The 23,095-nt window shown below is 45.6% G+C and overlaps 1 protein-coding gene across 1 annotated transcript in view; it reads right to left on the bottom strand.

Moving 5' to 3' along the window:
* Positions 1-23,095, bottom strand: part of CPED1 (cadherin like and PC-esterase domain containing 1) — a 269,952-nt gene that overhangs the window by 58,546 nt on the left and 188,311 nt on the right. The window contains 1 exon segment of the mRNA XM_085654157.1: positions 15,779-15,915. Within this exon segment, the coding sequence (XP_085510283.1) occupies positions 15,779-15,915 (137 nt within the window).

Below are 23,095 nucleotides of genomic sequence, written 5' to 3'. Positions count from 1 at the left end.
TTGGACCAGACGTTTGGCTGAGTCTGGGATTTTGTCGTTGTGCCAGACTTTGGAGATGAGTTCGGTCATGGGGGCAGACCCTATGTGTGCGGGGGAGTGTGCCATGGTCAGCATGGGGATCAAGTATGAGTCGGGTAGCAACCATTTGTTCGAGTCTTTAGTTCGCCAGCAACCGTCATCGTCCTTCAATCCCACCCGGGCCCATTCAGTTAACTCGTGTGGTGTGCTGGCTAGTTGGATATCACTAATCGTTTCCCTAGCATCCTTCCATTTCTCAGTTTGTGACCTGGTCACGTACATACGGGTCGTGGACCTATTCTCGGCTGTGGTTCGGGCAGTAATGTCAGCTAGTGCATTTCCCTGTCCTATAATGTCTGTCACCTTCTTGTGCGCCTGGCATTTGATCACGGCCAGCCGTGTGGGGAGGAGGACTGCTTCGGTCATGGCAGAGACTAGATCTCCATGCAGGATGGGTGTGCCGTGGGAAGTCAAGAATCCCCTCTCTTTCCATAAGAGCCCAAAGTGGTGAACTACCCCGAAGGCGTACTGACTGTCTGTGTAAATGTTTGCGGTTGTCCCTGCTGCCAGGATGCATGCTCGTGTGAGAGCAATTAGTTCCGCCGCCTGTGCGGATCGCTGTGTGATGCGGGCTGTCTCAACAACTGTTCGGGCTGTGGTGACTGCATAGGCAGCTGAGGTGGTGCCATCGGGGAGCTTGATACATGAGCCATCCACCCACAGTTCTCCGTCAGGGTCCGGGAAGGCAGTATCCCGGAGGTCAACCCTACTCTTGGTCTGTTCGTCGGTGAGGGTCACGCAGTCATGTATAGGGGACGCATTGGGGTCAGCGTCAGGGAGAGGTAGTAGAGTAGCTGGATTCAGAGTGGTGCATCGTTTCAATGTGATGTGGGGTGCAAGCAGAGTTAGTTCGTAACCAGTCAGTCGCGCGCTAGTCAGGTGTTGGGTCTTGGTTTGGTTTAGGAGGGTGTCAACCGCATGGGGTACCAATACTGTGAGAGGGTTCGAGAGCACGATCCCCTCACTTTGCCGGATAGAGACAGCAGCGGCGGCTACTGCTCGAAGGCAGGCGGGCAAAGCTCTGGCTACAGGGTCAAGAGTGGCAGAGAAGTAGGCACAAGGGCGTTGTTTAGGGCCTATGGACTGGGTTAGAACAGACAACGCACATCCCTCCCTTTCGTGGGTGTAGAGGGAGAAAGGTTTAGTGTAGTCTGGGGTTCCTAGGACTGGGGCCGAGCAGAGGGCGTCTCGTAATTCTTTGAAGGAGGATTGGCATTCGGATGTCCAGGAGAGGGGGAAGGGGACATCTTTAGCCAGCAGGGAAAGCAGAGGTTTTACGATAAGACTGAAGTTTGGCAACCATTGTCGACAAAAGGAGGTGAGGCCTACTAGGGACCTCACTTGCTTCTGAGTTTTGGGAACAGGGGTTTCTAGGATGGTCTGAATTCGGTCATGGGTAAGTTTTCTCCCGTCTTTGGATAGTAGGTGGCCTAGATATGTTACTTGGGGTTGGCAGAATTGCAATTTCTTCCTGGAGACCTTGTGACCGTTCTCCGCAAGGAAGTGGAGGAGGTGAATGGTGGCTGTGACGGCAAGTGGAGTGGTGTCGGCCGCCAAAAGAATGTCATCGACGTACTGTATTAACACCACTCCATCGGGTAGTTGGACTGCATCTAGTTGCCTCTTGAGGGCTTGGCTATAAATGCTGGGACTCTCAGTGTAGCCTTGGGGTGCCCTACAGAATCTGTACGAACGGGCTTTTAAGGTGAAGCCGAACAGGTAGCGGCTGTCTGGGTGGATGGGGATGGAAAAGAATGCGTTCTTGAGATCAATAACGGTAAAAGTGGTGGCAGTGGACGGAATCAGGGTGAGGATGGTGGTGATGTCTGAGACCACGGGGTACTGAGGTATGACTACTTTGTTAACTTCTCGTAAATCAACAATAAAGCGGTATGCTTTCTCATCTCCCTCGCCTTGCTTTTTTACAATGGGTAGGATAGGGCTGTTGCAAACATTACTGACTACTTCTTCTACCACTCCTGCATCGACTAGGGACTCGATGATTTCCACCAATGCCTTCTCGCCTTCGGGCGATATCCGATACTGTGGAAGCTTTGGGAGCACTGCGTCCGGTCGGACGGTTATGTGTACTGGGTCGATCACCATGCGCCCTACATCTGAGTCGGTTTTAGCCCATAGATGTGAAGGTAACGTGTCGAGTAGGGACAGGTCAGCATCGGTTATAGAGAGCATACGCCGTGTGTGACAAGGTCTGAACGGATCTGGGTTATCGTGCAGGATGACTCGAACTCCGTCTGGGGAGCATCTGATGGTAGCTCGAAAATGTTTTAGCAAATCAAGTCCCATAATAGCATCAGGGGTGTTGGAGGAGAGTAGAAAGGTCGTGTCAGTGGCGTTATCTTCTAAGTCAAAGGAGATTGGTGCTGATAAGGGGTTAGTGGAGGGCATTCCATCGAAGCCTATTGAGGTTACATGTGAGCCAGACAAGGGTGCCCTAGGAATCAGTCGTTTAGACAACGCACTACGTGTCGCCCCAGTATCTACCAGGAATGGAGACTTGGTGCCCAAGACCTTAGCAGTGACATAAGGACCTTGCTGGCCAACACGGAGTTCGACTGGATCCCTCCCTTGTCCCTGGCGGTCCTATGCGAAGTCATGGGTGCTTTCGTAGTCGGACTGCTGACACTGGTTTTGTCGGGGGCGATCAAAAGTGTTAGGTCTGCCTGGCCTGTCGTTGATGGCGTCGTTCGTTTACCCTCGTCCCTGTCCTCTATTTCTGGGGTCATATGCTGTGTCTCTGGGGTCCCTATTTTTGTTCAATTCCAGAAGGACCGGGCACTGGGATTTCCAGTGTCCGAACCCTCTACAGAACGCACATTGGTTCCCATCTAAGTCTCTCCGTCCGTTGTAGGGTGCAGGTGTATGGTCTCTAGGGGGTAGCTTTCTAGGGGCGGTTGGTTGGTGATTCCCTTTCGGGGGCTCCCTTCCTATGGTCACCCCTTGCAACTGTGCTATCATTACCCTCTCCTTCAGTTCCTTTTTCTTCCTCTCTGACGCCCTATCGTTCTCATTCTTTTGGTTTTCGTAGTATTAGGCCATCTGGAGGATTGCTGCGGGTTTGGAGGCTGCCCAACTACTCTCGCTGGTCTGTAGCTTCTGGGAGACTTCTTGTGACAGACCCTTCACATAATTCTGGACAAAGAGGTGATGTCCGGTTGCAGTGGTCATGTCCTGGCCACTATAATCGGAAAACACAGTCTCGAATCGAGAGAAGTATTCAGACACATCCTCCTGGGGTTTCTGGCGACAAGCCGTCACTATCGACCAGTCTACCTTTCTTTCTGGGATTAGAGTCTTCAATTTCTGTACAATCTTGTCTGGGAGCTCCAATATGGCTTTCGGGGGTTTCTGTCCCGGTTCTCGCTGTTTATCTATGGTATCGAGTTGTACCCAGGTATATCCGAACGGCTCAGCGTGGTCAACTTTCCGGATTTGCTTCCACACATCAGCCGGCAGACATAATCCGAAGAACAAGTCGATATCTGCTAAAGTCATTATTGTTGAGCCTAAGGCTGTACCTAGTTCGGTGTAGAAGGCAGTCGGGTTCTTTCTTAAGTCGGGTAGAGTTTTTCTAAAGGTCAAAATATCTTGTCGGTCCCACGGCTGGTAGACCCAATTATATACAACCCTTCCCTTCGCATCTTGGTGGTTGATGTTGTGATGAGTTCCCTGACCTCGTGGGGGGACCCAGTAGGGGGCGGCCTCTTTGATGGGCATCATGGTATCAGTCCTTCCTTCCTGGGGCTTAGTCGCTATGGGGGTTTCTGCTTTAGTGGCCTGTCTGTGTTCTTTAAGGTGTCGATAGACCTCGAGTGTACGAGTGAAGAGGTTCGTCACATCGCCCTCTCCTTCTTCCCCAATGTCTACCTTCCTATATAGGGCCGCTAAGCCTTCGGGACCTTTATCGTGGTACCTATCCTCATATGTATTCAGGGCGTGATAACAAAGTCGTACGACAAAGTGTCGTCTGCGGCTGTCGGCATATGAGTTATACACGTCTGTTATATACTCCTCACTTTCCTTTCGCTCCACCAGTGTCCCTACTATCTTGTCGATTCCTGCTCGTTCCTCCCTTGTTAGTCGATTCATTCTGGTGGAATCTTTCTTTCTCATCTCTGGGTCATCCAACGTTATTGCCGACGTTGTGTTCAGTACAAGAGGCTCGGCCGGCGCGGAGGCCGTGAGGACCGAGGCCCTTGTACTGCTTTCGCTTGTGCTTGGGGGTTGTGGGTGTTGCACTACCAATTGGGAGGGTGCGTATGGAGGGGGCATGTAAATGATCGGGGGACCTAATAGTAAATCATCATTCGTCCGTTGCTTAGAGGACAACTCAGGGTAGAGCATAGAGGGGGTCCTAACAGCGTACTGGCTTGATGTTTCGGGCTCCTGTCTTAGTTTAGTTTCCCTTCTCTCCTTTATTTCTTCTTCTAACTTTCTAGCGGCAAGGTGAGCGGCCTTTCGTAATTCCTTTTCTGCTTTTACCTCTTCCCTCTTTTTCCGTTGCGTTGCTTCTTTGCGCCACATGCCGATACTGTCAAGCATAGTAGGCGTCGTTTTATTGCTACGCAGAGCTATTTCTAGCATTTCTATCTTATGGTCGTCGAAGGATCCCATCAGTGGCCACTGACTCTCGGGGTCCTTCCTTGTATATTTATGCCATAGCTTGCTGTAAGCTACGGCGACTAGTCCATATTTAGTGAACATGTCCTTATTAGGGGTGCCTTCCAGTGGAGCCGGATGGTCCACCTCTAATAAGCGGTCCGGGCGGAACCAACTACCAATCAGTGGGGAGAAGATAGGCATGACGGGTTTCAACGGGGACAAAAGTCAGCACTACCTATCTTTTCACTGCTTGCAAAGACTAGACAGAATATCTCTATTCCTCGTTATTTGTAAGCAGAGAATACCTCCAAAGAACCAATATCGAACAACTAGTGTTCGGACAATCAATCAATCAATCAATCAATGGGGAGATAAAGATAGGCACGACGGGTTTCAACGGGGACAAAAGTCTGCGTTACCTACCCTTCACTATTTGCAAAGACTAGACAGAATATCTCTATTCTACGTTATTTGCAAACAGAGAATATCTCAAAGAGCACTATTCTTCAAAACAATCAATGTTCGGACAATCAATCAGTGGGGAGATAAAGATAGGCACGACGGGTTTCAACGGGGACAAAAGTCTGCGTTACCTACCCTTCACTATCTGCAAAGGGAGAGAGAGAGAGTATTTCTACTCCTCCCCGTTTGTAGACAGCGAATATCTCAAAGAGAACAATCAATGAGCAATACTAGTATTTCAAATAATCAATCAATTATTTCGCAATTTGTCGTGTTTCACGACCTTACCCGGACCGCGTGGACAGTTTCTCGTCTTCCGCCTCCAGCGCCCGATCGTCCTCTACTTTCCGTATTTGCCGCGGCACTCCTGATGGTTCCCAGTCAGGACCGTAGATCACTCGAGAGAGGTCTGCTCGGAACCAGTGAAGTTCGGATGATCGGCTGCCAGACGAGGGTCTATCGGGCAGGAGCTCTCCCGATCGTTGCAGTCGTTCACTCTGTCGTCAGGACCTCTCCCACTGGATCCACGTGTCGCTGATGGGCCCCACATTTGGGACGCCAATTGTTAAATGGTAGCGGCAGTTTCAGTCGATAACCCTTCAAGTATTGCCCGGCGGTAATCGCCTCTCATACCATTCGGTAATTTACCAATGAAAGAGGCAGGCGCCGGAGACTGGAAGGCAGGAAACAAAGTTTTTATTCCGTCGGAGCAGAACACATCAGATCAGACAGCAAGGTATCGTCACGAGGTGCTCTAACTGCATCTCTGAGGCCTGGCCTCTTATACACAGGTTTATGACTTTATTGCAGAGTTTATCATACATGGCACATTCTTGAGATTGTCTTGGAACATGAAAGAACATCCTCGGAATCCCCACTTCGAGCTCGTTCCCACACATATCTACAGTGGAAGTCCCCACCCCATCCACAGTAGGAGATGGCTATCACACAGCTGGACATTCCGCCAATTCCCGGGGGTGTGTGCGACCGGCCGGGTCTCAGGGGGGTAGGGGCTTTGATCTACTGTAATCCCTTTGATGTGGGGTGTTTCCCTTACAGTAGGGGTAATAAACTGCATCCGCAGGGCTAGGTGATGGCCTGGGATCGGTTCGGACAATGGGGCGCAGAGGAAGGGGGTTATCAAAGAGATGCATGACCATGTATGGGATGCCGGTCAGGCGTGGGATGTGGTTCCATGGCAGGGTCGCGCAGAAGGAGAGGGTTTATGGCCCGTGTATGAGAGAGCGGGGGTGGCCGGCGCGCGGGGGATGCTTGCAGCGCCAGGGGGACGCGCTGACGATCGGCAATGAGCAGGGAGAGACCAGGGTGCCTAAAATGGCTGCCGTGCGCTTTCCTGTGTGTCGCGCTGGGGAGAGACAAGATGGCGCAGATAATGTTCAGTTTGCAAGCTAAATTTCCACAATGCCACCTGAAAGGCACTGAAAACAGACGAAGTAACAATCAGAATTAGAGGTGTTCCCCGCAATGGAGTGAAAGGTGACATCGAAAGCAACATCAAAAATAAATTCAGACACATCTAGCCAGAGCTAACAGCTCCACCAAGATCTTCCTTGAAAGAGTGCATTGAACGGCCATCCTACCAGATCTCCAGCTATTCATCAATGCATCTTGACCTGTTCACATAGAAACAGAAAAAAGACATTCTGATGGAAGCTCACTCGCTGGCCAAATCCTACTCGAAGAGGCGAAATTGTGGCTCTATCAAGACCTGTCCCCCATCATATTACAAATGTGATGACTACTTAGACAAGCTACTAGGTGCTTGAGACACCAAGGAGTAAAATCTAGATGGAGTCACCCTTTCCACTTAACCTTCACTTCGAATAATGAAACACACTCTATGTGTACCCCCTTGGAGTCACACACTTTTTTAGCCACTTTAGGGCCTCAGGAGGGCACACCCGCACTAGTTCAAGGCTGTAAGGAACTCACAAGTCATCAAGGAAGATGGACTATGATGTTCACTCTCAAAATACCTCCATGGAAGAAATCTGTCGCAAACAGAGAGCTGTGATCAAGGGGGGCGAGGCAGAGAGTGACTTCCCCAACAGGAGCTGATGAAGAATTGGATGATGAACTGGACGCCGAGCAGCTGGGGGCGATGGACCGATCATCTGCAGGAGATGATGGTAAAATACCTATGAGGTGGGTTGGAGACTGACGACTGCAATACAAGTGAACATCTTAGGGTTGGGACAGGACAGGGAACTGTATGACTAATCTGAAAGTCGAAGGTGCCTGTGTGTTCCTACTGGAGCACCCAGATAAATACCACTTCACAGTTTCATCTCCAGTTGGGGGGAGTTTTACAAGTTGTTTTGACTCTAGGTAGTAATTTTTGGATCATCCCAGAGCATACATTCACTCACATATCATCACATATACTCATACAGATTGAAACACATACTCTACTTCTAGATAACATGACTGGATAAAGAAAGCAAACCCCGCTCACAACACATAAATGATTAAAATACTGAGCTTAATCATAAGGGATTTGAATACCCCAGTGAAGCTCCTGGCACTTCTCACAATTCTTAAAGACTCCACAAGTGACAGAGGCCTATTACAGAAAACCCACCTCTTCAAAGGCGACTGGAGTCAGTTAAAATCTAAATAGTTCTCCTGGCAATACCTCTCCTCCGGACCTAGCAAGAGAGAGGCAGTAGCTCTACTGACAGTTAATAAGTTTGAAGGGAAAGTTTTAAATAGAGTCGCCAAAGCGCAGTGAGGATTCTGGCAACATGGGTCTCCTTGAATGAGCTTACACTCTCTAAAGCAATCATATATGGCTCCATTGAGAATCAACAAAGAGTTATCCAAAGGTCATGGCCTCCTCAGACAGGGAAGTTATAGTGGAGAGTGATTTTAATATTGTCTTAGGTACAATACTAGATGAGAGGGCCAAACAGGTTAACTATCTAAAAATGGGACAAATGACCTGGGCCTTATAGACATATGGCGTACCCTGAACCCCACCACTAGAGACAACTCTTTCTACTCAGCATCCCATCATAGACCAGACTAGAGTATTTCCTGGGCACATTACACATTTTGGCCAGGGCAATGCAGGCCGAGATATGTGTATCAACCTTGTCGGATCATGCCCCAATGTATGTTACCTAGAGGGATTCCTGAGCATAAAGCTCCAGCCTGGACATGAGAGTAAATGGCAATCTAATTAAGAGTGAACATGCTCAAATTGAAATACGGGGGACAATTCAATGATTCATGACATATAATGACATTCCATGGAACTTAAATAGCCACACTATGGGATACCCTCATATTATGGGATAAACTAGCTGTAATTCGGGGAGAGCTCAGCGCCACAGTAGCAAAACTCAATATGGACAAGAAGGGTAAAAGGGAGGAACTCAAGGGGAGGGAGGGAGATCTAGAAGCCAGTCATGAGCAAACCGGGGCACACAAAGTCTGGCGACAACTGTTGTTAACCATGAAACAAACCAAAGACATGGACAGAGCAGAGTATGCACTGCTCCACAAACACCAACAGTAATATAAAGAGGAAATAAGGCAGGCAAACAACTGACCTACAAACTAAGAAGCAGATTATACAAAGATAGAATTACAGAAACTACTAACTACAAGGGTGAACAAGTAAGATCAGACAAAGGCACCGCCCCGACTTTCTGACACTTTTATGGGTACCTATATGCAACAGATGGCACCCCAGGCACAGACATAGTGCCCTACTTATCCACAGCTACAACTTTAGTCCTAACCCACCAGTAAGCCCACAAAACATCAACTTAATAAAGCTCCTAGCCTGAATGGATACATACCAGCATGTTACAAGGCTTTCCGCCCACTTATATCCTGATACTAACATGCCTTTACAACCCCTCAGGCACACTCACTGACGCCATGAACAAAGCTGTTATAACCATCATTTCCTAGCCCGGGAAAGACCTCTCAGCCTGGGCATCATATACACCATATCCCTCCTAAACGTTGATGCTACGATATTCACAACCATCATGGTGTAACTACTTAAGCCGCTCATGCAGGAGCTGGCGGACTCTTACCAAGCTGGTGTTAAGCTGGAAAGATGATGCAGTGACAACACCAGATGATCCTTCACATCTTCAACAATGTCAAAGTACACTGATGAGTTTGATGGCATTCACTGGCTCTTTCTCCAGAAAAAATGAGGGTTTGGCTCAAAATTCAAAATGTAAGTTTTGAGCAGTAGCTCCCTACCCAAAACTAGAGTGAGAGTGAACGGCAAGACATCAGAGTCATTCAAGGTGTGCAGACGCATGAGGCAGGTCTGCTCCGTCATCTGTCCTCTTTGCACTCCTCATGGAACCCTTAGCTGAAATAATCAGATAAAATCGCATGATCATGAATTCAAAAATTGGTAGCCATGAACGTGAATTAGTCCTTTATGCCGATGACATTCTCGTGGCTTTGTCGACTCCGCAGAGCTCAATTTCATCACTACTGACTGAGCTCGAAATGTTCAGCCAGGAGTCGAGCTTTTAAATAAATATTCAGAAACACAGATTACGAACCTCACTACCCCACAAAGAACCCAGGGTTCTCTAAAAAACGTCCCCATTTACATGAGCCAAATATTATATACAGTATCTGCGGACAAGATCTGTCCCCTTAACCACTGGACAACCACTCCTCCCAAGAATGGATCTCCCCTCCGGGGAGCACTGCCAACTCTCACGGAAGTTTTTTAAAACTGAAAACTTTTTTAATTTGAGAAGCAGCTCCTTTTCCCTTAAGGAAACTAAACTGCTTAAAAAAGGTTTTTAGTGTTGAAATGTTAAGAAAAGCTTAGTGGTATGCTGTCCTTTGCAGGCCATCATCTCTGCCTTTGTACCCAATTGTAGGGAGTTACAAATTGTGACCTGCCTACTTAAAATTCATTAGGCAGGTCCTTCTGATTCGGTATTTTCTTAACTGACTTATTTGGGCATAGGCTGGTAACCAAAATAAAATACTGGTTACAAAAAGTAGAGTCGTAATTTGCAACCACTTTTGTGAACAGTATCTTAATACATTTGGCACCCAGACCTCTCCTCCCAAAAATGTGCTCCCCACTCTTTCAGCTTTCAAACCTCCCACTGGGAGCATGTGAGTGCACATAGGGGTCTTTAAGTGAGTACTTAAAAAGGATAAAACGTTGTAGATTTTATAAACAGAATGGGCCTAGTCAGAAATGGAATCCTTGTACATTTTGGAGGTTGGAGCTTTCCTAACTGAGGCGTGCAGACTTATATAATACTTTGGTTTATAATCTAAGGGATTTACAACTCATAAAGATGGAGATTTAAAATGAGAAAAATTATATTAAATTATGTATAAACATGGAGTTTTTGAGCAATATGACCAGCCACAAATGACAGCCATTTTTCTAACCGTGTATGAAAATCTACAAAACTTTTAAATGCATTGCAGTACTTCAGAAATCAACTTGATCTAAGAACCCCTCTTAAAGTATTGCGATCTCTTCTTAAAACTACAGATGGACTAATTACATTTTATATTGTGGACACTGCTGTGACGATGCCAAAGGCAAAAGCAATTAATTCAATACATATACACAGATAAAAGTCACTTTGGATAGTAAAGTTTTATAAATAAATATTCTTAAAAGAACATCTTTAGTGGCCATTAAAATAACCTTATACAGATAGTCCACACACTCACCTACCCACAAAGAGTTTCTAATATATTGTGAATAATAAAATTGCTCAGCCGGTAAATTATTTTTTATTCAACGAGAAAATCAACACACAGAAGAAAGTAACAAGTACAGGAGCAACATTTGACGCTAACGTGGGAGATTTTTTATCTAGGATATAGTAGACTAGCTATATTTATGATTTGCGTTTCATTTGCAAAAACAACAGTTGATGGACAGAATGCAGAACAATGTCATACATACACCCCAGTACAGAGATCTGGGCCTAAATCCATCGTTTTTTTGCTCACCATGCCATTCCAGTTTGAACCCAGCCATATGCAAATCAGTCTTGACCCTGTGCCTCATGGGAACAGTCCAGCCCGAACTGCCAGGCCAGGTCCTCCCTGGACTGGAAACAAGCATCCTAGGACCGGTTTCGGGGTTTCACCCTTCTTCAGCCAGGATAGCTTGATTCCAGTGGCATGGAGAGCACGGGACCCACGTCTGGGCATACCCGTCTCACTCGGGGTGACAAATGCGAAAAGAACAGTTGATGGACAATTGTGTGTCTTTTGCTTGCGTTTCATTTTGGCAGAATCTGTGCAACATCCAGGGGAATGTTATGACAAGGTTATGCACTGTGATACTAATCCTTAATTCACTTTTCAAGAAACCAAAAAAATATTTAGATTTTTTATGTAGGGGCCTTTTACTGGTGACATGACAAATACTATTCTGAGTTCTTGTCAGAGGGCTTAAACGAGAAGTTATCCTTTGGCCAGTTTTGGCATCTAAGTCACAATTGTACAATAGTCAATAAATATACCAAAAACAGGCAGTACTACAAGACAGACTCATTTGAGACTTGTGAAACATGTCAGGAAAAGAGACAGATTTCATTTGATAAGAGCTCTGCTCACTCCAAGAAACAGAGACAAGGGGATACTTGTCCTTCAACTTATTACCTATAGAGCACCATATTATGAATCTGATTAGAAGCATAATAATCCTGGAATGCTAGCATTTAAATGCAGGCACCTGTTCATTTCTTCAACATCTTTAGATTTGTTTTGCAAATGTCAAAATCTTCACATATATTTTTTTTTCTTAAATTCTATTTTTTCTATGCGTATAAATTTAGAGCTCAGGTATTATATCTTATTTTGATGATGTAATTCCTTATTGTTTTTTGCTTCCCTTGTTTCTCTCCCCCCCTCCCCCTCCTTCCTTGTATGTCTCTTCCTTTTTACCTTTCATAAATTGTTCTTGATGTAAATTATATATCTAATTAGGTTATATCTACTTATATATATATGAAATGTGTTTTTGTTCTATTCAATTCTTTTTCTTCAATAAACTTAAACTTCAAAAAAAAATCTTCACACACATTGCCCATGTCAAACCCAACAAATGCATCACTTCAAAATAAAGGCCTTGCTTTAATACATTATATTTTTAGTGTGGAAACTGCCTGATAAGTAGACCTACAATATGGACCAAGGCTTCAGTTGTCCACCTGCGACTGACATTCTGTAGAGACACACAAACTGAAGCCAACCTCTGCCTTACACCTCATACAGTGCTACTGCAACTCGGGCTATGACGGAGCATCTACAAGTGAAGTCTGAAGACGATAGGTAAACATCAATCAAGCAACTAACAAAGTAGAGACCAGGCACAAGGTTGTTTTAATACCGGATATCAGGAGCAGTTTAAACATTGTCTCTGCTCATGGGATGGTTTTTACGTAAATCAGAGCAAAGACAATGTTTTAACTGCATCTGATATTCGGTAATAAATTAGTGTTCGAAAATAATCAGGTTTTGTGGATCTGTAAGTGAATGAGTGGGGGGCAACCTGATTATTATTCCCCCTTAAGCTACTTTTTGTGTATGACAAGGTTGTTTTAAAACATTGGGTCATGATGAAAATTTTGCATGTAGTTAATTATAGACAGACTTACTCAACATTACACCTACGCCTTCAGTACAAGGTAACCAGAATTTGGAAATCTTGTATTGACAAACCACATTTCATCAATCAGAAGTTTTTTCCCTGAAATGGGGAATATCTGCAGAGACCTGTAAATACCGGGGGCTGTATTATTCAATGTATCCCGGGGGCGCCACAGGCGTTTGCGCCCACTTTGCAAGCCCCCGGGGCACTTTGGTGTTACAGAAGAGGCCGCAGACACTTGTGCGGCCCCTCATTTAATACAGATAGCACTGGTGCACATATAGCACCAGCACTATCATCAGAGGGCATTCCCTCATTTGCGTGGGGGCATGGCTCCATGCAAATGAGGGAATCCCTTTGCCTCTGCACCCGTGCCGTATTATAGAAGCAGACACAGAGGCAAAGAAGCTGTCAGGTGGTGCACTGTCAGTGCGACCCTGATGGCAGCCCTCTAGCGGAGAGAAAGGGGGTCCTATGGAACTCCACACATCCCCTTGCAGGCGGGTGCAGTCACTCACTGCACCTGCCTGGAAGGGGATCTCTCTTCTCATTCAAAAGTGCGAGTGGGTTGCCGCCTACATAGTGAAACATGGAGTGACTGCTTCAAACCCGCTCCATTTTTCACTTGAATGCGCTGCCCCCAGGGCAGCAAGACTTTGCTGCTGTCATGGGGGCAGCGCATTTAATGTACTAGGGCACACTTCCCCTGTTTGTGCCTGGTGCACCTGTTTTTAAGTGTGTCGTGGTGCAAACAGGGAAAGTGCACCCTATAGGTCCCCTGGTCATTAATGTGCTTTTTTCTGGGGAGAAAACCACTGGCACTTTCTACCTCCTAAAAGCTTCAGTGGCAAGACAGGTGGGGGTAAGACTTAAGGTGGGGCCACAAGGAAGTTAAGGCAAGCTTTAGCCTGCCTGAGAGTAGCATCGTCTGATCCCCCAATGTTGCTGCAGGGTTATGTGCACTGGCAGCTCCTCCTAAGGCACAGCAGCGTCGCTCCACTGCTTTTCAACAGTGCAAAAAAGGAAAAATAAAATGATAATAACACAATGTTATTATCATTGTATTTTTCCCTGCTGTAGTAGTTTTGTGGGGCGGGGCAAGGCTTGGCTCCTCAGAAAGCGGGGTGAGTGGTTGGACCACTTTCTAAGTGCGCATGAACGGCGTTTTGGAACGGCCAAACAGTTATGCACGCTTAGCATGTTCTCCACCAGGCTGTAATGCACAGCCTGTGTGGAGAACATGCACCAGCTCCTGGCCCCTGTCTGAGCCCTGAACCACAGCGCTTAGATCAATCACAGCGCTGCTCTCATAGTGACAACAAAGTCATGATTGGCTTAGGGGAGCCTGTGTGGTTTCTGCGTCCCTCCGGGAAGAGAAGCGGCGGAGAGACAACGGAGAAGAGACGCAGCCGTGAAGAGGTGTGTGGTTTGTTTTTTTCTTCCATTGCCCTGTAGTGCTAGAGGCACTCTTGTGGTCTGACACCCTGTAATGACCTTTGACTACCATTATTTTAACTGAATTTAGTGTGTTATTCACGTTCAAGGATTGTTTTTTGTTTAATGTATCCTGAAGGCTTTGTGAGCTTCATCAAGATAAAGGCTGGAACATGCGAGATTTGGAGAAGGGGACGTGAGAACTCCTTCCTGCCATGGGAATGCTTGCTTGGAACCTTGCCAGTTCTGGTAAGATTCCTCTGGCCCGGGGGTAGGTCTTTCCCGAACCTTCTAGTGTGCTTTGAGATCATAAAGCTGAGGGTTGTTGACTCAGAAACCGGGAGTTTGGAATCCGAGTGGGGACGTACGCGTCTACCTCGTAGCATGGACCCTGGTTGCTGAGGCTCTCAATCACGGCTGTTTAACTTCCCCAGTCAGGAGTGGGCTGATATGCAGGGTTTGCACCAGGTGAAGTATTGAGTTTTGGTTATTGCCCTTGTGATGTTTAGCCAGTGGCTTTGATTATTTGATGTGTTTTCTTTGTGATGTGTGAGTGAGTCAAGGTACACCTCCAAAGTACTCATTGGATGTATATGTATATTTCTGAACTCTTGCAGGACGTCCCCGTATATTTTCTTGAATCTTATTTCATATTATTTGCTGCTTGTTTATTCATCAGTATTATTCATGCATTATATTTACCAAGTGTGTTATTATTGCTTGCATACAAACATATATATCTCTTTGTGTATTTGAATCTTGTGCATTTGGCATCTGGGAAAGCCTTTCTGTTAGAGAGCATTGTGTAAAATAAAACCCCAAGCCTTATTCTAAGAGAGAGAGAGTCCTTGCATTTTGTAAAATAAAACCCTTTTCTAAAGGTGCTCTGTTAAATTATTTTGCTTCGCCGGGTGATGAGCCATCATGTGGGAGCTGTATTATCTGATAGGCGCAAGCAAGACATGCCCCACTATCGGATCCATGCCAGCTGTCACAGTTTATGTGGGGCCAGGCTGCACTGTTGCGCCCAGACTCTGCAGAAGCATAGACAAGCCCAGAATTATCAGGTCAAGTGTTTACAGACCTGATGATTCTGGGCCTGGGGACATTGTTACTGCGAGCAGTAGAATTCCACCTGGAGTTATTGCTCCAGGAGCAATTCTGCCATTCATAATAATATGGGCCTTAGTCAAAGAGTATGTAATACCTACAGCAAAATCAGATATCAATATTCCTGAGTTGTCCATGCCCACATCAGCATACCTGCCTGTTGGACAGGAATCTAGGTACATATTTAAGATGGGTGGTGGGAAACAGAGATCAGCATGTGTGGGAGGAGCTAGACGAATGCAGGCAAAGCAGATCACCTTAATTATGTGCTCTGCATTTGCACCTGTACTTCCATGTCCCTGCAACATGTATTGTATCACTACAGCCGTGCAGAGCAAAGGTCCAAAGTTCATCTCCAGATCACAGAAAGTCATCTCAAAGGTGGAGACAAGAAGCAAGGTCAGTGCAAATGTTTCACATGAACAATACCTTTTTTCCTTCCACACACTGCAGAATTTCTGGTTTCGTCGGGACAAGATGCTGACAGTTGTGAGGTTGCCACATTATGGCTCGCCAGTCGCAGGTTCGATTGTCGGTACAACTGAGGCATGGAACAACCCACTGTCCTAAAAACCAGGAAAATCATTTAGTAGATCAAATAAATGTTACTGTGAATTTGGTACCATGAGTCAATTATTTACCCTTTTTATATATATATTTATGACCCAAAAAAGACAAGGATAATGAAGAGTTAGTAAACTATTTTTGATGCAAGATGTGACATTTTTTGCATTGAGATGTTTTTGAAACTTTTCTCGGAACTAACTCCAAATAATTTGCTTCACTGATTTATAGACTGGCTTTACATCAAAATTATAAGGACAGAACTACCGACAAGAAATTACCTGATCACATACACTGAGTACAGCAGGCATGGGGACAGAATCTTGGTGTACAAGGTTTTATGTTGTCTGGACTAGCCTACATAAGCTCAAACTCAGCTCATACTCCCCTGGCAGGTCATTATAGTTCCCAAGGTATGGCTATCATTTATGCCCAGAAACACTCTTCCCTGGGAGCAGATTTTACTCCCAGGTAACGCAGACATGTCACAGTCATATGACCTTCTACTCAACGGTTAGTCTTCAAGTTGATCCTACTAGACCTCTTCTGTCAATCCATGGACCGGAAACAAGCATCCTGGGACTGGTTTTGGGGCATCACCCCTCACCAGCCAGGCTAGCTTGAATCCAGTGGCTCAGTGAGCACGGGATTCACGTCTGGGCATACCCTTCCGACTTAGGGTGACAAAAACATAAGGAATAAATGTTGGCACTTTTCGCCCTAAGTGGGATAGGTATGCCCAGACGTGTGTCCCTTGCTCGCTGTGCCACTGGATTCAAGCTAGCCTGGCTGATGAGGGGTGTTACCCCGAAACCAGTTCCAGGATGATTGTTTCTGGTCCATGGAGGACCCGGCTTGGCAATTGAGCAGGACTGTTCCCATGAGGAGCAGGGTCAAGGCTAATTTGCATGTGGCTGGGTCCAAACTGGGGTGGTGTAATGAGCAACAGAATGATGGATTTAACCCACATCTCTTGACTGGGGTGAATGTTTGATTCATTCAGCATTACGTTCATCATTTGTTGCCACAGCACTGTGGGATGGGTATGCCCAGACCTGGGTCCCTTGCTCGCTGTGCCACTGGAATCAAGCCTACCTAGAGGATGAAGGGTGTTACATCGAAACAGGTTCCAGGATGCTTGTTTCTGGTCTAGGCAGGACCCGGCTTGGAAGTTTGGACTGGACCGTTGCCATGAGGAGCAGGGTCAAGACTGCTTTGCATATGGCTAGGTCTAAACTGGGGTGGCATAGTGAGCAAAATAGCGATTGATTTAACCCAGATCACTTGACGGGGTGAATGTATTATTCATTCAGCATTCCATCAATCATTTGTTGCCACAGCACATTGAGCTTGAACCACAGCAGTTGATTGATGCCAGGTGGCACATATTTAGGTAGAGCTCACTTCTCCCTTATTCCAGATTTAGTTAGTCAGTGCCACTAGGGCAGCCGAGACTGAGCTGCAGAGAAACTAAGGGATAGATTTACTAACATTTCAGTTAGCACAGCGCACTGTATTACATATAATGGGGAGAGCAGAAATGCGCCATTTCTACTGAGACATGGCATGCTTCTACTCCCTCCTGGGGGACAGTGCGGTGCATAGCACCAACGCAAACACCTTTGCTCAGTGGTGCAAAGGTGCTTGCGTCAGGGGCAGGATTGTTTTTGCACAGGAAGGTATACTTTCCTGCATAAAAACAATCCTTAGAGGATTTTTCCTTTTTCTATGTGTGCTGCTGAAAGGAGCACAATTGGAAAGTGGAAATAATGAGGAGAAATAAAGATATTTAGCCTCATTGCACTTCTCTGTGGTAGGAGCACCATTTTGGTGCAACCTCAGGTTTACTGCCTTTAGTAAATCTTGCCTTTTGACAACAAAACTGTTGTTTTGTTCGTATAACCACAGGAAGACAATATCCTGATGAAGGTGAAATATTACAGAGCAGCCAAACCTTTAGTATACATGGTCGATAACTCTACATCACAAAATGGTCATTATGGGGCCGATTCCGATCCTGGAAAAATGCTGTACAAATCGTGGTATGGAGCGTTTTCCCCATACAACTCGTACTTGTAAGTATTCCCCTACAACCTAGGAAGTACGATCCGTACAAATAGACGCTCTCCATACAAATTGTAAAAAAGACCATATAACTCGTATATACAAGCAATTCGGATTGCCCTGAACGCAACGTTCACATGTATTCCCTGGCAGCAGTTTACAACCCGTCAAGTACGATTCGTACAAACGGCACTCCGTACGGCTCTTTTTTTACAGGAGCCAAAAAGTGCCGGGAAAACATTGTACGTCCCGAAAACAGTACGAGACGGACCCCCCATGTACGCGTCGTACACCTCATGAATACAGGGGTACGGTGCGTATGTACGGTGCGTACCGATGACACGGAAAGTGGGGTACGGTGCGTATATATGCGCTGAAGGGGTACTGGTCGTGTACGCACCGTACAAGCACCGTACCCCAAAAGTGCGTATGTACGGTGCGGACCCCAAAATCGCGTATGTACGGTGCGTACATGCGCGATTTTGGGGTACGCTCCATACACACGCCTCGCATGTGGGGGGACCCCTGTACGCCTCATACCCCTATACGACCCATACCCCGGTACGAGTCGTACCCCCAGAACGAGTCATACCAGGGTACGAGGCGTATAGGGGCTCGCTTCGTAGCCCGGTACGAGTCATTCCCCGTATACAGGCCATTTTCCATACAAATCGCAGACTGACAACCCGGTACGAATCGTACTTGACGGGTTGTACAGCCTTTTTACAAATTGTATGGTCTTTTTTACAAGTCCGTGTCGTACAGCTTTTCCCGATCCGATTTGTAAGGATCAGGCCGATCTGTATGTATTTTTCCCATACGAATCGTACTTGACGGGTTGGAGGGAACTTGTACGATTTGTATGGAAAAAAATACGGATCCGATTTGTATGTAAAATAAAAGTCCAGGATCAGAATCGGCCCCTATGTGTTGAAAGATTCATCAATGATGTAATTATTGATTTAATGCAAATGTATACTACATAAGTCTTTTTGTACTCTTCACATAAGATAACAATTGAAGAATTGTGAATAAGATGAATACCGGATTAGCAAAAACAGCCCTTTTTTAATTAAAAACCCAAAAGGGTTATGTAAAGCCTGTAAGTAATATTAGATATATGTGCATATACTTGTTGATTAATTAAGATTTTATTATGAATCATATTTAATATAAATTAAACATAATAAACAAATTGATCAATACATGTAAAAATACATTTTTTATATGTTATTTTGTGTTTATAACCAACAAGACTCATGATTAAGTATTAACAATAGACCATTTCCTTGGACATGGTCTTAATTAATACTAGCAGGCACATGCATCAATGTTTTTTGCGAGTGCAAACGGTGCGATTCGCAAAAATCGGCCGTTTGCGCCTGCAAAAAGGGCTATTGAGATGCATCAAGGTGTAAGGCACCCGCAATTTAAGGAATCGCAATTTATTGTGATTTCTTAAATTGCGATTGCATTTAAGGAATCACAATTTGAGATTCCTTAAATGCAAGGCAATAACCACTTTTAAATAGCGATTTCGCTATTTGGGGCCGCAAATTACTGAGCAATTGAACTGGACGGTAATTTGCAAAATCTTTTAAAAATGCACTAAAGTGCATTTTTCAAAGTTTCATGTTGCACACATACATGCCCTTAATGCATATGTGTGTGCGCAACATGGGTGCACATCACAATTCCCGGGGTGCAACAGGGTATCCTTTTGACACCCTTGCACCCTTGAAATTGCATGCGCAATTTGCGAGTACCTATTGGTACTCGCAAATTGCGCATGCAATTTCCCATTCATTCCTATGGGCCTACAGGAGCCATTCCTTAATTGCGACTCGCAATTTGCGAGTCGCAATTAAGGAATGTTTAGGAATCGCTATTTTTATAGCGATTCCTACATGCATAGGCTTTTGCGAGTCCTTAATTGCGATTCCTTAATATTCGCAATTAAGGACTCGCAAGATCATACCTTTATGCAGGTGCCCGCAGAATCCCTATTCAACAGATTAGAGAGGCATCAATGTTTATAATAGTTGCCTATATTGTATAGATGTTCTTCATTATCAGGCACCCTGATATACATGACAGTCATAAATGGGCCAATCGGATGTACAAAACAACCATAACTGTGGTGAAGTGGACTCCTCACGACTCTAAGACGCGGTGCCACTGCACGGACTGCACCATTGGCAGCTAAGCCGCTGAACAGCTTCACTGCCGCACATTAGGCATCCACCACCCACTTCCTCCCAGAAGGGTGCTCTCACCAAAGGCAGAAAAGAACTTTAAAAAAGAAATATAAAATGCAAGTAGTGGGCAAGCTGAAATGTTATCCTGGCGCAAGTCTTCATGCATTTTTAACCCTGACAAAGACATTTTGGGGAAGGATTCAGCATATTCCCGCTTCCAGAAAAACGGGATTTAGGTTTTGTGAAAGTGACTTAAATAATACAACATTTTCAGATCGCGGAAGATGGTTTCCGCTACCTGGGGATGTTCATAACCACTAACGTTAGGAGACGCTATGACCAAAACCTGATACCTCCATTGCAAAGGCTCAGGAGAGATGTGGAGGTCTGGAAGAAGTTGCCCCTATCCTTACTTGGGAGAGCGGCACTCTTCAAAATGATGGCTTTGCCTAGATTCTTGTATACTCTTCAAAACTACCCAGACGCTGTACCGCAAGCATTCTTTAGGGAGGTCGAGTCCTTACAGAGAGACTTGTTGTGGGACGGTAGACCCCGAATTGCGCTAGGCAAGCTCACACTTGGGTGGTATGATGGAGGTATAGCCCTCCCCGACATCAGGAAGTACTATTGGGCAGCACACCTAGCCGCAATAAACCATTGCCAGTACGGCAGGGGAGAGGACCCAGCTTACGGAATGGATAGGTGGTTGCTACCGGAGGGTGACTTCACGAGATCCCTATATTCTAGACCGAACAAATACCTACTCACCGGCCCCACTAAACATGCGGTCCAGATCTGGCGTGTGGCAACTAAAGCCCTGGGATGGGCCAATAAACTTACATTAGCAACCCGCCTATGGGATACGGAGCGGCTGGGTACACTGGGACGAACGAAAGGTTTTGCAAAATGGGACCTCATCGGCATCTCACACATCAGGGACCTGTGGGGGAGGGAGGGAGTGGTGCCATTTGCCACACTGCAACAGACATACGAAATGCAGGCAACCATATGCGCCGGCACGGAGCTCCCTAAGGCGTCCCCGCTCGAGGATAGACCGCTGGATGGGCATTTGCCCGACAAATGTATATCTCTCACGTACAAAAAATATCATCCACCACACTCCTGATCCCCTCGCAGCACTCAGGGAGAAATGGGTAAGAGATGGTTTGGAGGTGGATGATGAGGAATGGCAGGAGGCACTCTCCTCACCCAAGGAGGTGGCTATATCTGCAAAGTTGAAACTAATACAGCTGAAGATTTTGCACAGAGTCTACCTATCAGGGACCCAACTGATCCACATGGGGAGTAGTACGGACGGGCTTTGCAGGAGGGGCTGTGGAATGCAGGGCGCCTTCCTACATGTGCTCTGGGAGTGCCCAGTAATTCATGGTTTCTGGTGGTACGTGCTGAAAGTAATGAGTGTGGTGTGGGGGGTGCCTGTGTTGCCTGAGGCAAAGAGATGCCTTCTGAATGAGTGGGAGCCCACAGATCTACCCATACATGGGAGGTTGTGGATCACACTTGGGCAGACAGTGGCAAAGCGCAACATAGCGCAACTATGGGAGGCCGCTGCACCTCCTACCTTAAAGAAATGGAAGGACGATATGGACTGGTGTATGGTCCGCGAGAAAACTGTATATGTTGCACGGGGATGCCCCAAAAAATGGTTATCGATTTGGACAAAGTGGAATGTGTACCGGCGAGGGATATGTGAACCGCCGGTTGTCTCTTCCCCAGAAGACCACTGTACAGTGTGAACTACAATGTATGTAATGTACCTCCGCCTGCTACGTTGAACAGTATGTACTGACGCCTGTATAAACTGATGCAAGTATACCCTGTGAGGTAACGGAACGGAATTGTATAACATGACCAAAGTTTCTTTATGTTAAATAAACAGAATTTAAAAAATAATAATAATACAACATTGACCTTGTAGGGTCATTTTGACACAGACCAAATCACTCGGACCTCACCCTAGATTCTGTGATTAATTTCAGGTTGCTCCACTCCAAATGTTCTTGTCTTTATAACTTCTTCCTACAAAGACTGTCCACTAATCGCGACTTTACTAGGAGGTCATTCGAGACCAACAAGGTTCGCGCAGAGAATGCTGTTCCTACCACTCTAGTTCCCGGTAAACCCCATCCAGCAGAGTGAAGTATTCTTAGTATGTATGTATGTATGTATGTATACATATATATATATAATCAGTAGAAGATAGATAGACTTGCAAAATAAAACAAAACATCTCTTGCACACCACTAATATGTTTTTTTTTTAAGTTTTAAAGAAAATTTTATTGAGATTTAAATATAACAGAATCGTAATAAAACATCATGACTAAATTCAATTACAAAGAAAATTGTCCTATGAGAAGGGAGGGAAGGAAGAGGTAAGGGAAGGGAACAAAAAGGGAAAAAAGAGACTGTCAAATATTAGAGCAAAGTAGAAATATAAAAAGTATAAATATTATTGCTGTATAACACGCATGTATAAGAAGTATAAAAGTACAATTGAGTATAAAGAGACTTCTCTAGTCATAACATATGAAATATTCAGGAATACAAACATTTTATACGTATTGATGTTTAAAAAACAACAATAATATGTTCAAGGAGGATTGGGAACTTCCTCTGTACGAGGATTGTGTAATGGCCGAGAACGAGCAGCTTCATTCAAAAAGTTTGTAATTGGTATCCATAATACATCGCGTTTAATAGCAAGGGTAATGGGATATACATAGGCCCTGTCTAATCTATGGTGATAACAAACCCCATACCACCAAGCCTGAAAAGAAATATTTGAGGCATCCTTCCACGACTTAGTGATTTGTTGAAACGCCACAGCTATGAGCAGGTCAATAATAGGAGTGTCTGTAGTGGAGAGAGACCATATGTCGGAAAGACTACCCAGGAAA

This window comes from Triturus cristatus, chromosome 4_1 (assembly GCF_964204655.1).
Source record: "Triturus cristatus chromosome 4_1, aTriCri1.1, whole genome shotgun sequence".
In the NCBI taxonomy this organism is placed as follows: domain Eukaryota; kingdom Metazoa; phylum Chordata; class Amphibia; order Caudata; family Salamandridae; genus Triturus; species Triturus cristatus.
Note: the sequence above shows the minus strand (reverse complement) of the source record. Positions and strands in the feature narration are given on the sequence as shown.